The sequence below is a fragment of the Hydra vulgaris genome, chromosome 08, assembly GCF_038396675.1.
Source record: "Hydra vulgaris chromosome 08, alternate assembly HydraT2T_AEP".
Classification (NCBI taxonomy): Eukaryota; Metazoa; Cnidaria; class Hydrozoa; order Anthoathecata; family Hydridae; genus Hydra; species Hydra vulgaris.
In genome coordinates, this window is record NC_088927.1 from 51,955,379 (window position 1) to 51,973,624 (window position 18,246).

Consider the following 18,246-nt stretch of genomic DNA (forward strand, 5'->3'; position numbering starts at 1 on the left):
CACGTTTACCAGAAACCGCACTTTTGACATTGCTAACGTATTTATCAACAAAGTCTTTCCACTAAGTGACAAAGTATGTAGTCCCAGAAACTTGAGTTTTTTCTCTACTTTGTTTTGAGTTACTAGCCAGTTGAAATTGGTAGTATTACTCAGTCTGGTGTAAAAAGTAACACCTAATATTTCGAAACCGGTTTTATTGTCCATCTCTAGGTTGTCCAATTCTCGGTAAATTTTAGGATCAAAACCCTCAAGAGCCGGACCCTTAATTTTTAAGCATTGATCACTGAATCACTAGCTTTTACAAACAGTTTTACTTTTTCAAAAAAATGGCGGACAGATTTTACGTCCCTGGCAAAAAAGTTCGAATTGTCTGCGTACTGCTGCGTTTTAAGGAGTCTCGGTGTTCCTGGTTGTAGGTAACCCTCTATTCTGCTATCTGTTCTGACCACCAAAGCAAGAACTCCAGCAACAAAAACGTGCAGCAGAAGAGAGAGGGTCACCTTCCATGACACCTCTTTCCGTAGGAAAGAAGACCGACAAAAAACCGCAGTTCAGAACAGATGCCAAAACTTCTGAATAAAGAGTGTTAACAAAAAATACAAAATTTTCTCCGAGATTGAATTTTTAGAGGATTTGCAGTAAAAACACACGATCGACTTTATCAAACGCCTTTTCTTGGTCTAAAGATAAAAAGAAACTAGGTAGATATTTATATCTGCATAATCTATAAGATCACAGACTAAATATAAATTTAAGAATATTGTTCTGCCTGGGATTCCGCAAGTTTGATTTGGTTCTATAATTTTCCCCATTACTTTTGCTAGTCTTAGGGCCAACGCTTTTGTGAATATTTTGTAATCAGCGCCGATTAAAGATATGGCCTCCAATTTTTGCATTCAGTAAGATCTCCTTGTTTCGGAATTAGTGAGTTTACTAATTTTTTCATGGAGTGGCTGGTTTGTTTCTGTTAAAAGGTATTTTAAAAGCAAGTTCTTCAAAATATTTTTCTAAAATATGCCAAAAAATTTTGTAAAATTCAGCTGGTAGTCCGTCATAGCACGGAGATTTTACGATTTCAAAATTAAAAAGGGCTTCTTATAGTTCCGTGCTGGTAAGGCGGGTGTTAAAAATTCGGTTTTCATCATCACTTTAACGTTTAGTGATGTGTGACAAGACATAGTTTTGGCTGTGTTTGCATAAGTTAGTTTTGGTGTAAATGTTTTTATAATATGAAACCAGGGAATTGAGTATTTCACCTGGTTCACTCGTCAATGTGTCTTCATTCTTGCGAATTTCGGTAATTGACTTGTTCCGCTGATAAGTTTTTCCAAATTATACAAAATATTTTGAAGGTTTTTTTCCTTCTTTGATTTGCTTTTGTTTCGTGAGAATAAATGCTCCGGGAAACTGGAGCAAGAAAAGAGCATTGCGTTTTTCTTTGATACTATCTATATTCGGGTTATTGTTCCGTTGCTACCGTTGGATTTCGTTTTCGATCTTTTTGATGCGTTTTTTGTTTTTCGCACTTTCCTGTATCGATCTGTGTTGTAATTCAGCCCTGACAAAAAGTTTGCAGTTGTCCCACCATTTTTAAATTGACTTGTAGTTGTCCCACCATTTTTAAATAGACTTGTTTTTTAGTTTGCTAATCTTGAATTGAAAGTTCAGTTTTTTGCCTATGCACCTCTATTTCCAATAGAGAACAATTTAATTTTCTGTATCGTTGTCCTCTCCTTGTTTAATTAAAATTGACAGTTGTTAACACGAACTTGTGGTCGGAAAGAGAAATTTGCTGTATATTGTTTTTTCGGCGACTTTATCAGGGCAGTAGATTCTGTCGAATCTACGTTTAACCGTCTGATTGCGCCATGTGAATTCTCTTTTGGTTGGGAAAATTATAACGAAAATTTATCTACTAGGTTATACTTACCTTGGAAGTCCTCGAGTTCGTCAATGCCGTAGGTGTGATATTTAGAGTTGCTTGTGCCTTCTGTGCCAAGAGGCAGGCTTTTGTTGAAATCTCGGGCCAACAGGACAGGTAGTCCTGTGTCCGTCGAGATGTCTCCAAGTTCGCCGAAGAAAAGGCGCCTTTTTTCTCGGCATATTAGGAGCATAAATATTTAGCACCTGCATTTTGTGTTCATCAATTTTTATCATGACGTTTAATATTCTCCCGTAATTGTCCCTTTTTAGTTCGTTTAAAGAAACGTTGGATTAAGAGAGAAACGCCACCCTACAACAGTCATGACTCGGACCGGAGTTCTAAACAGACTTGCCAGTCCACTCATTGCTCCACTGTTTAACAGTGGAAGGTCCGGATTTAGTTTCTTGAAGGAGGATTTTTTGAGAAAATAAAAAAACTTGTTTCGTTGTCCCGTTCGTTTAGACCGTTTATGTTGCACGTTAAAATATTAATAGTCATGATAGAGAGGATCAGCTTTCCTAACTTAAAAACTCGTGTAGCTAAACATAAATATAATAATTTTACAACCTGACATAAAAAACACAAACATCTAAACCTTAACCTTAGCGCACGAATTTTCGACTGAAATGACGTAATACGAACAAAGGACGTCATTACCCGCTCTACGGAACAAGAGTAAAGTAATTTTAGGAAGAACGAAGATATGATAGAATGAAAGATAGAAGTAGTCGATTTAGAAAGACAGCATAATGAAAGCGGACAGGATTACACGCGATATTAAAAGGTGCACTAGGTGAGAATATATAAAAATGTTACATGTACATAATTTTTTTCATATATCAATTAATTTTTTATATATATCTAATTTATATATATAAAAATTTTATACATGGCCTACTTTATACGCGGCCGGATATGTTGCATAAATAGGCCAAAAATTAGAAGGCCAGTTTTTCAGTATTTTAAGTTTTTGTTTTTTAAAATGTAAAATAGTTTGAAAAGAAATGCTTAACGTTTCCAAAGTTTTAAGTTTATTAAGTATTCCTTATTTAATATTTTTTAGGCTAATTCATCTGTGTTAAATATTAAATTAGTAATACAATTATCAAATATTAAGTAAAACTATATTTTACAGTTCATTTCAAATATATTATTTTTAACATTTAAAATATAACAGATGCATTTATAAAATAGCATTTGGAGTTGAGATATTAACGATATTGAAATTATAAACAAATTTGTAGTTAAAACAATTTATTTGTATAAACAATTTATATATATATATCACAAAAAAAATTTTGGTTCAAATTATATTCGTATAAGATATTTTCGCTAACTTTTCTGATCTCAAGAGTTTCCAACGTAAGTAGACTTTGTTTCACTGCATCAAGCATAGCAAAGCAACTAACAACATGACTTGCAAGTAACTTTAAGGGAGTTAGGAGACCTACTCTGGATACTAGGTCAATATATTCTGCATCTATGTCAACGACATCACTTTTTAGCAATAAAGTACACAATTCACATTTCAATTTTTTAAGTAACTTTCTGCATATATATCCAGCAATATAAATTGTAACCTCTTTACTGTCTTCATCTAACTCACTTTCCTGAATTTCATTATTAAAAAGTTCTGAAATCGAATTCAAATTCACATCTGAATGAAAAGGTTTTAAATCCAGTTTTCAAAAGTCAAAGTTCTCTTTTAATAATGATCTCATTTGCAAAATTTTCTCAGAAGTAATTACTTCGCGTAATCCAACTAGAAACCTGCCACCACTCATTTGGCGATACTTTGAAAAATGTCGCTCTAATGGATCACTTTGGAAACGTGGGGTTAGAACATAATTATATCCTTTAAATAGAAGATCTTCAATTAGACTTGAAGTACTTTGCAATGTTATTACTAGTGCATTAGAAGTCTGAGTTGTGAGACAATATCTTTCAGTGGAACTGTACTGTAAATTTTGCCACTCTTGAACCCAGTGAGCAAGTGCACGTAAAAATTGTGGCTTACCATCCCCCATAACAGCTGCATTTCCTATAATATGATTAGAGTATTTCATTTTTGAGTTGGAACTACCCACCATAAATTAAAGAGTTTTAAAAATTTTGATGCTGAGTATTCATTAGGAAAATAAGTTTGAGTTGCAGCTCAGGTTGTTTCATGGAATACATTTATTGCCAAGTTGACATCTTGTGTATTGTTACCTGGATATAGAGTCTTTTCCCCTAATTTATATGCCTTTCTTAAGTTTGCTGAAAGAGTTTTGTCTTTTTCATGTACTCTATGAAGCAAAGCCTAAGAGATATCCCCTGCAGACACACGTTTATATTAAAACCATAATCATTGAACTGAAATGGTGGGAAAATGAACTTTTTGGTACTAATCAAATTGTTTCTTAAGTTTTTAAGCAAATGAACACTATCATACATTAGATAAACTCTATGATCATTATAAGTGATAAAGAAATTTTCTTCTGGCTTGTCTGACCCATGAATGCTAAGCAATTTTGAATACGCTGAGACATTTGTTGGATGGTTGTCTGCAATCATTGCTCGAATGTTAAAACCTGCAGATCTTAATGTATTTAAACTTTCCTCTATTTCATTTTTAATCAAATCTCCAGTAATATTTGTCTCTGGGATGGCTTTAATTACATAAGGTATTGATTTCTTAAGGCCAACAATCATAAAGACAATTACTCCTTTGTAGAGATTACCCTCTTTATCTTGTCCAGTTAATCTACCCTGTGGTATTCACAAGATTGCTGCAGATACATTTCATGAAAAAGAATAACACAATCATTGCTTATTTTGTCCTCATTTAACAATAACTTTAATGATTTTATGGAACAATTCCACCTGATACTAACTTTTTTAATAGTGACTTTGATGGTAAAGGAAGTTGTTCCAGAAGATGTAAATAAGCCTGAGATGATGAATATCTTTGCATTAGTGCAAAACGCAATACTTTTGAAGAATATTGAGGTCGACCTTTAGATTTAAAAAAGGTTAGTATTGAAAGTTCATTAACTAAAAATAGGAGTTTCCTTCAACAAGATTGTGCATATAAGACACCATATTATCTAAAATAGATAAACTTGTGAGTTTACAATTGCTGATAGTTCTAAAGCAATGAGGAAGTGGAAGTGGACAACTTTTATAATGCAGTTTTTCATGCAAATTGTTATCAACACTTGTTAATTCAATAAAAGGAGTGGAGTCTACAAAAAACAAACGATAATATAAAACAAAACTTTCATATCTTTGAAAAATAAATCCATTTGGAGAGTTAGACTCGAGAAGCATATCAATGTTTTTTATTTTATCCATTTCTTGAAATGAATGAATTTCATCTGGGATAGTAAAATCTCGTTTAGCTGGTTGTTTACAAAAGTTAGAAACTTTAGGCATTACAGAAGATGGAATACAAGTTTCTTCAGAATAAATAGATGGAACTGGCTTTAAGTCGTGTTTCGTTGGCGAAAAAAACTCTGAAAAACTGGCCTTCTAATTTTCGGCCTATTTTTGCAACATATCCGGCCGGGTATAAAGTAGGCCATGTTTTATATATATAATAATTAAGCTTTTTAGATTTTATGTAGGTTTTTTAATACTACCTAATAAAAGTAAAAGGAAATAAATTATAAAGGTAGATTTTTTCGACTTTAAAGTTGGAATTGTTTACCACTTTTGCGTAAATTAACCGCCAAAATGTTTATAATAAAGTATAGATCATTTTTATACAAAATTTATGTCGTTTATTTTTTATTATTGATAATTTCTACATATATACAAACACACATACAATATAAACATACAATGATATCACAAATTTCCCGTTGAACCATGCTGAAAATATTTTACAAAAAATATTTACTTACTAATTAAGAATAATTTATTATTTACTGAAGCTCAATGTACTTAGTACTTAGAAATTAAAACTCGAGGTTTTATTTTCTAAGTACTAAGTACATTTTAATGGTTATCAAAACTCGAATGAATAAAAATATCGAATGAATAAAAAAAAACTGAAGGATTTTTTGAAAGGGATTTTTAATGTTTAATTTTTCAGAACAATGCACGGCTTCTAGCATTTTGAATGCGGTAATAACATTACGTGTAAGAAGAGTGACCATATCAGTTGTGTAATTTATAAATAATATCGATTTATTGCTGATTGCTGTTGTTACACATTATATAACTCTATATTTATGATATATCTTACTCTATATTTATACTCTATATTTATAATGTATTTGTACCATCACGTGATCCATATCAGTTGTGCAATTTATAAATGATCTCCATTTATTGCTGATTAATGCTGTTACATATTATATTACTCTTTATTTATAATGTATCGTACTCCAACCATTGTCGAGAGCAAAAAATAGAATAGTATATCATGCCGCTTTACGATTAAATAAAAATCTAATTGTAGAGCTAAAAAATCTGGCTTGTTGTATTGGCTTTTGCAAAATTTACCTCTAAAATTAGGATAATTACTCACACAGATAATAAAGGAAACCATTGGTGTAGTTAAAGTGACTTTGACGATCAGATTTCAAAAACGAAAAAAAAAAAATTCAATTTAGTAGACAGATAAGACGATTACACATTTCCCACTTGCTTTTCTTAATTAGCCCCTGTACATCACTGAACATCTATTCCAATAGTATAGTTATTACATCAACAGTTTTTCTCATATCTATTCATAGTATTATCTATTCATAATATCATTTACTCTATCAGGCATTTACCGGTTAGGTAATGACGTACTAACTCGTTTTTTACTATTTGTCTCTATTTTTGTCATAGATTTTTGAATTTTTGCTACCTTGGTTATTTTCTTGATGGTAAATATGGAATATAAGGATCGCAGATATAAAATATATGGAAGCCGTAGTCGTAATTACTTTGACTAGAGCTTGAAAGCTTGTTAAATTCGTTTATTTTAATTTTTACCATTGTATTCTTTATGGAATGTTATCTGGTCATAAATATGCAATTTTAAAACACAATTCTCAGTAGCTTAACATCATTTTTTTTATTTTTGACTTTATTTTTAAATTAGCTGTTCGATGTTTTCTTTCTCGAGGGTTTTTGTTATTACTTTTTTTAAAAAAAATCCTACAGTATGACACACCCTATTTGCTATTGGGTTGTTATTTGGAGTTTTTGCATTGTTTTACCTTGACGAAATCCGTTAAAAGAGTTATCTCGGAAAGGGAAAAAAAATGGAAAGGACAAAAATGGAAACCCTGCAACGGATAAGGTAACTTAAAAAAACTTTTTTCTTTGTTAAAAACACGAAGCGGTTGTTATACATATATAATTAGGGCCCATTATGAGTGGTAACTGCACGTTTGCGCACCTGACTTTTATATATATATGTATTTATGCAATACAGCAACAACATATTTAAGACATTAAATATAAAACTTTGGCTAGTTAACTTCCGAAAGTCTTACAGACTATGCTTTGGATATAAAAAAATCATTTTAAGTTAAAAAAAGAATAATACATTGAAGTGTTAATAATAAGTGTTAATATGGGTTTAATTAATGTAACCCCACAAGTAAAACATTATTATTGCTTATTATATTTTTTATGTAAATTCGATACGAATTTGTACAGCGAGCCGGCATGAATGTGATTATCCGCGGTGAAGCGGATGACGACGTGGCGAATGTGGTTTATGAGGAAATCAATTGGATCGATGGGATTGAGGTTCACGGTGAGATTGTGGTGCTGAAATGCAGATTGTAGTGAGGAGAAGTCATGGGGTCCTTGATACTCGGATTGTAGTGCCGAGAAGCATTGGGTGCGGGTACAACGTCCTTCAATGTGCCATTCTCTCCAGGTGAACTTGTTGCAAAGTGAATGGAAATTGACGAACGGTTTCTAAAAGGAAAACATATAAAACAGGTATTAGAGTCGTGTATTGGTTTAGGCTTTAGGGATTTTTGGTTACAATTTGGGAATAACCTGGGCATATAGGAAAAAGGAAAAAATTGAATAAGGAAAATCAAATTGAATAAAGAAATAAATGGAATAAATGACAAAACCTTTAGGTCCAAGAAAACAAAGAGGGATCAAAAAAATGTGTGTACCTCAGAAATTAAGTGGATTTTGGACTTTGTTGCTTTTAGGCCCCCCGATGTAGTGATGATAATAATTTAAAACCATTAGAACCATTACACCGACCAAGATCCAAGAATACGGTTTCCAAAGAAGTTATGATCATAAATTTGCCACCAACATATTCAAGAATTCAAAAGACAATAAACTACATCATCATGGTGTTCATAAATTAAATTTGCTCCGCCTGGATCAAATCTGATCACTCTAAGATGGCAAATAAAAGTCAAAAGAACAAAAAGTCTATTTTTTTTGTTTCTTTATTATATTTCACCATCTAGTAAAATCAAAATAAAATCCAAGGCATACAGAATTTAGTTTTAACAGATTACTCGTGAAAATTTCTAAAACTATTTGAATGAGATGTAAAGCATAAGTGAACTTTACCATTGTCACAAAAAACTTTTGTTATTTTAGTGCAGCCTGGGTATTTACAACGACCCTTTTTATCTACAATAGAAGGAAAATGACCAATATTATCTTTTATAGTGGATGGCTCAGGTATATTTGCAGCAGGATCCATTCTCTTTTTTGCTCTATTAAGATGGTTAAAAGAAATGGATGGTCGTCCTCTCCTATTTAAAACCTTTTTAAACTGGACTAAGTCTTTGCCAATTATTAGTTTAAATATGCGAAGTTGAAGAATATCTTTCTTTAAAGCTTGTGCCTTTTTCATGTTTTCATGTTGGAGAATATCTTTCTTTAAAGCTTGCGCCATTTTCTACAATAGAGTATTCATGCTTGCACTACAATCAAGTCAAGAAAATGCCAAATGAGTTTGTGATACGGCTTTTTGGATCGAATATTGATCTTGTACAGACCCAGCATGCCATCAAGGAGATCTACTCCCCCCATATATTTTTTGTGCGTAGTAACCGTAGATGGTCGTTTGACTGAAAAAAATCTCTTGGACTTTCTATCCTAGCCATTAACAATGGTTATTGGATTCACCCCCTCATAACTTGTTGGCAATGCAACACCCCTGTTATCAAACCATTTGACAACACGAAGTTCAACATTATCAACTATAGCAACCCTGATGGTAGTTCGACCTCTGCTTTCTTTTTTTAATTCACCATCAGTGGGCATATTGACATTTAGGAGTCTGTTTGTACGCATTGTTCCTGGGCATGCTATGCCTTGATCGTAAAGTGTTTTCACTAGTTCCAATCCAGTGCACCAATTGTCAAAGAATAGCTTGTGCCATTTATGTGCCTTGGTACATTTGGTACTTACCTTGGTACTAACAAGTGCATCACAATATTTCACGACGCTTCCAAATCAAACTGTCCTTTACAAACATCAATTGAAACTGAATCTATCTTAAAATTATGAACAAGTCCATCAACACTAGCCAAGATATAAAACTTATGTTTTTGAGGATTGTATTGTTTTAAAGAGGATCCTCTTTTGAAAGGAACAAATTGTTCATCAATACACATAATTTCTTCATGTTTCAAGCTAATGAAAGATTCCTTCCGCATGTTGACAATTGGACGTATCTTGTAAAGCTTGTTGGTACAGTTTTCTGGAGGCTGAATGTCGTCATGGAAATGAAGAAACAACTTTATTTTTTCAAACCGGTTTAATGTCATCACTGAGGCAACTTTTTCAAAATACATCTCATTGCTCGAGTACATATGTGTTGATGGGAGCTTTGCAATACTCATTAAATACAAAATGCCAATAAATTACTCTCGTTCATTTTTGTCCGAATGTAAACTCTTCTCTATATTTTTTTGTGAGGCATTTTTAATAGGCTCATCAACAATATTTTAAAGAAATCAGTTAGAAATCTTGGTACATGTGACATCGGCTCATCTGAGGTTATATTACCATCATCTTCTTCATTGTTACTGTTTTGAAATGGAAGATTTATTTGCTCAGCATCATCAACTTTTTATATCTTCCGAATAAGATTTCGTTTTTTTTTTCTGCGGTTGGCGTACTGGTGGTTGCAGTAGCGAATGTGTTTTATCTAATGGGAACTATGGTACGTGTTGTTGTTCATTACAATCAAAAACATCACTATCTGATTCTGAATTAGCATATTCTAAATCTGACTCGGATATAATAAAGTCTTCATCAGATTTACACGATAGATCTGAGGTTGGTCAACAGGGAAAACAGTTTCTCTAAATGGAATTTTTAATTTCTTTGAAGATCCACAGAAATCTTTAGGATTCATCTATAACATTAAATAAGCAGTGTGAAAATATCTTATCTTTCCATAAAGGAGAATGCATTGAATGATAAAATTATTGTTACAGTGCTTCAAAGGTTAAAAAGCAAAACAAATAATCTTCAAAAGTATGTATCTATATATATATATATATACATATATATATATATATATATATATATATATATATATATATATATATATATATATATATATATATATATATACATATATATATATATATATATATATATATATATATTTATATATATATATATATATATATATATATATATATATATATATATATATATATATATATATATATATATATATATATATATATATATTAAATAAGAAAATAATATTTGTTTATATAAATTATTTAAATAAGACACTTTTCTTAACAATACTCAATGACAATAAAAAAAAGTCAAGGTTAAACTTTCAATAAAGTTGATATTAATCTTAAAATGTCTTAGTTTTCATAAATTCTATGAAGCATGTTCCAGAACCAAATCATTGGATAATTTGATTTTTAAGTTTGATAAACATGCATAAAAAGGTATATCATGGAATGATAACATCTCAAATGCTGTATTTATAATTATTCTTAAATTCAGAGATAATCTTTTCCTGGATAGTTCCAGAATCATATATATATCTATAAATTTTGATTCTTTACGGATATCCAAACACTTTTCTGAAAATGCTTGAAATATATTTTTTTTCCCATCAAATAATTAAAACATTAAAGGTATCATTCATCAATTGCTCTACGCTCTGTTTTACTTAGGGTGAGTCATTATTCGTACAAATATTTTTTTCTCACTTGTGTGCGTATATTTATTTTTTTAGGGATTCCTAAAGGCTGAGTCAAACTATTTGTTATTTATTAATTTTGTGATGTTATTGTGGTGTTAATAGATGTCTTGGTTTATTTTTACGTTGCTGTCTTTAGTTTAAAATGATTATTGGGTAGTTTTATTACTGAAACTGGCTACATAAAGTCAATCATTAAAAGCTAAGGGGTTCAGTTTTCAAATAAAAACAAACCTTTATCTTATTTTGATCATTTATATTTAGCTTTGCTTTTTAAAAAGAGTTGTTAATACAAACTGGCATTAATACAAAATTAAATCTTGAAACTTTCACAAAAGAAAAACCACCTTGCATAGTAAGTTTCTTATTTGTTATCTGATTACTCACATTTTTGAGTTTTCAAATGAATACATAGAGTACATAACAAAGTTCCTAAATAGCAAAATTTAAGAAATGTACTGAATGTTGATTGTATTCAAAAAGCTATAACGAAGTTTAATAATTTTTATACCATTTACTTAAAGCTATATAATAATGAAACAGTATATCAATTTAAATTGTTTTTATAAGTATTTTTGATACTTTTTTATAATGAATGTAAGTTTTCATTTTTATTTTATCTCAAGGAAAATGTATTTTTCCTTTCTTATTAATTTTTTTATTATTATTAACTTCTTCATTTTATATATTTGGAGTTATTGTTTTGAATGGATATATTGGCTATTTTTGCTTTGTTTTTTATGTTTCTGTTATTTTTTACATATGAATGGAAACCATTTATACTTTTATCACCTTATTACGATCGAGACGGTTTCCATTTGCATTAAGTATCAATTTTCGGCACAAACAACAGATTTATTAATTTATTTGTCTAACTTGGCAGTAAAAACTGCTTAATTGAATGAATTCTGTAAAAAAAGCTCCTAACAAATGTTAAGAGTTTTTTTTACTGAAAAGTTATTTGAAATAAGTAGATCTTTTCGGTCCGTTTTTCCAATTTTGTCCAAATTAGCTTTTTAAATGAATCTTAATGAAAGCGTTAAAATAGGATGTTAGCCTAAGTTTCTAAAAGTTCCTGAAGAAATGTTACGCAACTGTCATACGTGTTAAAGCTACTTTTATTATGTTAAAGATACTGAAGTAAATAAGTATAGTTCATACGTAAATTAATTGTTTACCAAATACATAATAAAAAAATTAAATTGTTAAACTGAACTTTAAATCCATTAATTTTTTGCCCTTTACTAAAATAAATTAAAGTATAGAGACCAAATTACGAACAAGTTTAGAAATAATCGGGTGTGGAACAGACTCACCACAACCCATGGTCGTGGTAACGGACTGTCATGACACCAAAATCAATCATATAAGTTGTGTGTGTTTTTTTTAATGAAAATGTTTTCTCCGAAAAAGTTATACTTTTTGTAATATTTTTTATTTAAACAACCAAATCCTAAAAGAAGATAATATTTGATCTTTTTTTTTGCTTTTGCAAAGTCAAAATCATAATAAAGTTCTTTACAAAAATAAAGTTACCTCATTGAAAAATAAAAAATTATGATAAAAAAAACAAACTTCACGAAATCTCTATTTTGTCATTTTCAACTTTTTGAACCAAACATGAAGTTTCCTTATCACTAAACATAATATTTATTAAGTATTTAAAAATTTACATAAAATTATTTTTTCATTTATAAATATACATATTTTAGTCGTTTTCGCTGTTCCCAAAACAACGTATACCACCCAAATATCAGTAAAAAATTTTCTTTTGCAGATTTAAGTCTTATTAAGTTCTTCACTCAAATTTACAGCCTTGTTTTTTGAATCTGATAAAACCATTATTGGGTAGAGCGGGGCTAGTTAAGCAAGTTGGGCAGTTAAAATATCTCAAAAACTATGCATCACATGACGATAGATCTAATAGATCTAATAGATGAGAATTATCACTTCTAATAGATGAAAATTAGGGAATTAAAATGTAAACACAACATAGCTGAAAAGCTATTGAGTAAGATATATGAGCAATTTTTCAATTTTGGACCAAAAAGTAAAAAAATGTTTATGCTGTATTTCTCTTGCATGCTTATTAACTTTTATATCTGCTATCACTTAATTGTTGATTATTTACCATTTCATCACACTTTATTTAAGATTACTTTAATTAAAATTAACTGTTTTTTCTTAAGTCTTACTGTTCTTTTTAAAACACAACTAATGCGTCACCTTGTCCAGAAGGGTAAGTTGAGCAGCTTTGAAAAAATAAATTAAACTGAACCATCGAACACAAATTTGCAGATCACAACTTTGATGAGAAATAATAGAGCGGTACATTATTTACATATATTTTTAAAATTAGTTTTTAAATCGGACTTCAAAGGTGAAGATAATTGTATAAAATTATATTTTTATATTTTATAAGACTTTCTTCCTATTTAAATTTTTCACTTTTTTTACTTACGTCATTAAAGTGTATAAAATAAAAAGGTGATAATCTATACACACGTTTACTGTTAGTGAAAGTTTTATTGATGGTTCACCTAAGTTTCGTACCATACATATTCATTTGTTTGTTGATTTTTCAACTTGCTACACACTATTGCTTAACTTACCCCGCTGGTACAGGTTAAACAGCTCTGCAAAATTTTGGCAATATGTTTAAAAAAAAACCAAAAACTATACTTTATTCTTAACATATTTTTAGCATGCTAAATTAAAAAAATTGTGTCGGACTTACATAATTTTTATTGAAAAAATTATGTAAGTCCGACACAACGTTCATGAGATCTGTTAGATTTAGTAAAAATTGCTCAATTAGCCCCTCTCTACCGTACCTAAAACGGTTTTTGAAATTGGAACTTTATACAATTAATTTGATTGCCCAAGAATACTTTCTTTTTAAATAACTTCAAAAATTATAACTATATGTCTTTTTCATTAAAAAAATTTTATTTTTTCAATTTTTTCTAATAAATTTATTTTAATGCATGTTCAATTTTTACTTTTTTATTTTTTTATATATTAAATATTATAAGTTTTACTTTTAAACTCTGAGCAAAACACATTCACGGCTGGCCGCAATTAGTAAGTAGTTGATTATTACATATATTTTTTGTCAATTTTTGGTTTTTATATTTTATCTACTTTGAAACAAATTTTTATTTAAATCATTTTCTTACCATTTTAACTGCAAGAAAGGCCATTGTTATTTCCAAATTTTTTTCATGGAACATGATTTCATCTTTTTGAGCATCCACTTTTGAAATAAGTTCATTTTTAAGTGCATCCACTGTTGATGTAATTTTATTTTCAAGTGCAACCACTTCTAACGCGTTTTTGTTTTCAAATGATTCTACTGTCGAGGTAATTTTATTTTCAAGTGCAACCGTTTTCGTCGCAATTTTGGTTTCAAGTGATTCTACTTTTGACGCAATTTTATTTTCAAGTGCATCCACTGTTAACATAATTTTATTTTCAAGTGCATTCACTTTTGACGCAATTTTATTTTCAAGTGCATCCACTGTTAACATAATTTTATTTTCAAGTGCATTCACTTTTGACGCAATTTTATTTTCAAGTGTATCCACTGTTAACGTAATTTTGTTTTCAAGTGTGTCCAATTTTGATATTGCCATTGAAAGATGGTTTTGCATTGAAGAATCGGCGTGTGTTGCAAGTTCTTTTCTTATTCCCTTTTTAATATAGCAAATATACTAATTATTTTAATAAAAATTAAGATAAGAAAATATCTATATTACACATATCAAAACAAAATCAACAGTTCATTAACTGATTCAAAAGTTGTAGAAAGAAAAGAAGAGAAAAAAAATTAAACAACGCGACATCCGTGATTTACTGTTGTTTTCTACCGCCCCTTCTTGCCATTGAAAGTATCCAATTAACAAACATGAAAGAGAAATTAAAAAGTCATTACTATAATGAAGCTAATCATCACAAATTTACACACTAAAAAAAGAATTAAAAGTTTCTGACTCAGGGTAGAATATTTAATATATGCTCAGTAAGGTTGTTTTTTTTTTTATTTAAAATTTTGTTTCAAGTTGATTTTAACATGATTTAAACTAGTTTTAGTTAACACTAAAACTAATTTAAATCAACACATTTAACTTTATAGACAGTACACACACACATATAAATGTCATACAATAATTACAATTGTATCATAAAAAATAAAAATGTCATGAAAATTTACAATTGTTTTAGTTTAAAACAATTTTTTAGTAAAAAAACATTTATGATTATATATAATTATAATAAATAATTATAGTAATACAATCTTAGCTAAAGATATAAATCAGTATAAAATAAAACAAGATTTTAAAAACAAATAGTTTTGCAAATACAATTATTACCATACCAATTCTTGATATGTTATTTAAACACCTCAAGACTTTTTGCGGACATGGTCTCACTATTTAGAGTGTTCCAGAGCGTGGTGGCACTATATAACGTACAGCATGAATCATTATATATGGAGACTTTAGGAGGTATGTCCTTTTTTTTTTCTTTTTTTTTCTTAATTCACCTCCGAGAAGATCGAGAAGGCCACTATAAATGAGGAGGCTACTTATTTGTGGTATAATCCTCTCTCAACTCTATAACTCCGAAACACGAACCTTGATAAACAAGGCGCTGCGCGGAGAAACGAGTTTAAGGTGGTACTAACAGAGACGTGGTGGGGATTGAACTCAGAACCTCTCGCTTATGAAGCGAGCGCTCTACCACTACACCGCTATTGCATTTAGGAGGTAGAATGAGTTTTTGCTACAACGGAGTTTATACTTAAAATTTTTTATTGTAAAAAAGTTTTTTATAAACATTGGATTTAAACAATTAATAGATTTAAAAGTTTTTATTATAAGAAATCTTAAGTTCTTTATATGGATTCTTGGACTATTATTAAAATTTTATAATTCACCCAGAGACAAATCAAATCTTTTACAGACTATACTTTAGGAATTTTTATGAATTCTATTTATTTGTTTGTCATCTTTTTCTGAACAAAACATCAAATATAATGGACAATAAGAATAGTTAGACAAAATAAAAGCATTAAACAGCAAAATAGATTTATCACGGGATAAAAAATTTCTTATGCGTCATAGGGCAAAAGTTTACAATTAGCTTTACTGCATAACTGATTAATGTGTTCCCCAAACTTTAGATCTTTATCAATTGTTATACCAAGTAGTTTTTACCTTATCGGAGGCAAAAACCCATATAATATCTATTTTTAGTGATAGATTTTTTGTGTTTTATGAACCAACAAAAAAAATTAAAACTTATCTGGGTTCGTAACCATCGAGTTTAACTGACACCAATTGATGGTATTGGTTGCTTCTTTTTGCAAATGAAAAATAACCTCCTCAAAGCTATAATCACAAGCATAAATAGTGTTATCATCAGCAAAATAACAACGTTCTGTATCTTTAATATATAAATATAAATCATTTATAAAGTTATCGAACAAAATATGTCCAAGGATTGACCCTTGAGGCACTTCCAAAAATATACCCACTCAATTTGAGGCTGAAGATTTTTACCCTTTGTTTATGACGAAAAATATAGGATAGCAAGAGATTAAGAATTTCTTTCGAAAAACCACAAGCGTCTAATTTAGCAATTTTATTTAAGTCATGCGAGATATGGTCGTATGCTTTTGAGAGGTCTATTAATCTTGATCCAACAACGTCTCCACTATTATTATAATCATGCCACTTATTAAGGAACAAAAAAAGAACATGTTGAGTACCATAACCTCTTCAGAAACCACACAAAAGTTTATCAAAACTAGGATTAGAAAATAGCAAAAATTCATATAAAATAGTTTCAAAAACTTTAGAAAAGGCTGGTAAAATATTAACTGGATGGTAATTCGACTTATCAGTTGGGTCAATCATCTTAAAACATAATATAACATCAGCCATGTTTAGAAATGACGGGTTTTTACCATCATGGATACTATTATTTATGCAATCTGTAAGACTGTTCGTAAAGTGAACAATATAAGATTTTAACATATAAGTTGATATATCACCACTTGTCTTTTTCTTATTATTTATAGACCCTATTATTTTTGTAATATTATGATCTGTGATTTGATGAAACTGGAAACTATGTGTACACGTAGTAAATTTTTTCTTTATATTTACAATACTGGGTTGATCAGTACATTTTTTGATAACTGCATCAATTGTGTCTATAAAGCAAGAAAATAAAGACGAACGTATTAAGTTTGTGCTACTAGATAGCACTGCGACGTTTATAAAATAGTTATTAAAAAATATTAATCAATAAAGAGTTGTCACAGGTGATGTTTTTTACTAAAGTGATATGTTTGTTAGAGTGACCTGATTTATCTGAAAGAAAAGGTTTTGTTAACTTCCAGAGAGATGTGTCTGCTGGGTATAATTTTCACCCTTTTAAGGTAGAAAGCTGTATTAAATTAAGATATTTGTACTCAATGATTGTTTGAATATTGGCCAAAATTCTTGCAAATTATGCATTCTTTGCTTAACTCAAATAGAAACTTAAAATCATCTCTCAATACAGATTTTACGTTACACGTTTACTGTCTTTGCATTGTATGTTATTTGAAAGAAATAGTACTTGTGGCAGTATCAATAAAATCATAGTTAAAGAAAAAGATTTTAATAAAAGGCTTTGATTTTAAAATTAAATTTAAAAAACTCTTAGTTCTTACCACATAAACAGAGTCAATCGGTTGTTCAAACAGTTAACATGTCCTTCAGAAACATTTTGAGCTTTCAAATTATTTTACAAGTAAAGTTTCTCACTACTCGTTTAACAACGTGTGCTGCCTATTTTCTAACGTGTTTCATACTCTACCTTTTTTTTTTTTTATTTTTAACAAAAATTAACTCGAAATCATCATCAGGGTTCCCAATCCTACTTAAAAACTTTAAACACTCTTAAAAAAAAATCTCCTCAAAAATCTTTAAATAACTTTAAAAAATTTCAAATTTGACTGCTCTCCTTAATATTTCCTTACTTTCCTTTTTTTTTACTTTCTAAAAAATTTTATTGAAGTAAATGGATTATACTTATCTATAGAAAAGCGTATAGTTACTTCTTTAATGAGTTAAAATCCAATACTTTTGTTACATATATATATATATATATATATATA

The 18,246-nt window shown here is 29.6% G+C and overlaps 1 protein-coding gene across 4 annotated transcripts in view; it reads right to left on the reverse strand.

Moving 5' to 3' along the window:
• LOC136083949 (uncharacterized) overlaps nt 1-18,246 on the reverse strand; it is a 150,704-nt gene that overhangs the window by 120,745 nt on the left and 11,713 nt on the right. Inside the window, exons 3-4 of one of the 4 annotated variants that reach the window (XM_065803907.1) lie at nt 14,255-14,767; nt 12,651-12,712 (exon numbers count right to left, since the gene is read on the reverse strand). In XM_065803907.1, coding sequence (XP_065659979.1) covers nt 12,710-12,712; nt 14,255-14,767 — 516 coding nt within the window. In that variant the 3' untranslated portion in view covers nt 12,651-12,709. The other 3 variants (XM_065803905.1, XM_065803906.1, XR_010640225.1) reach the window with 3 other exon arrangements.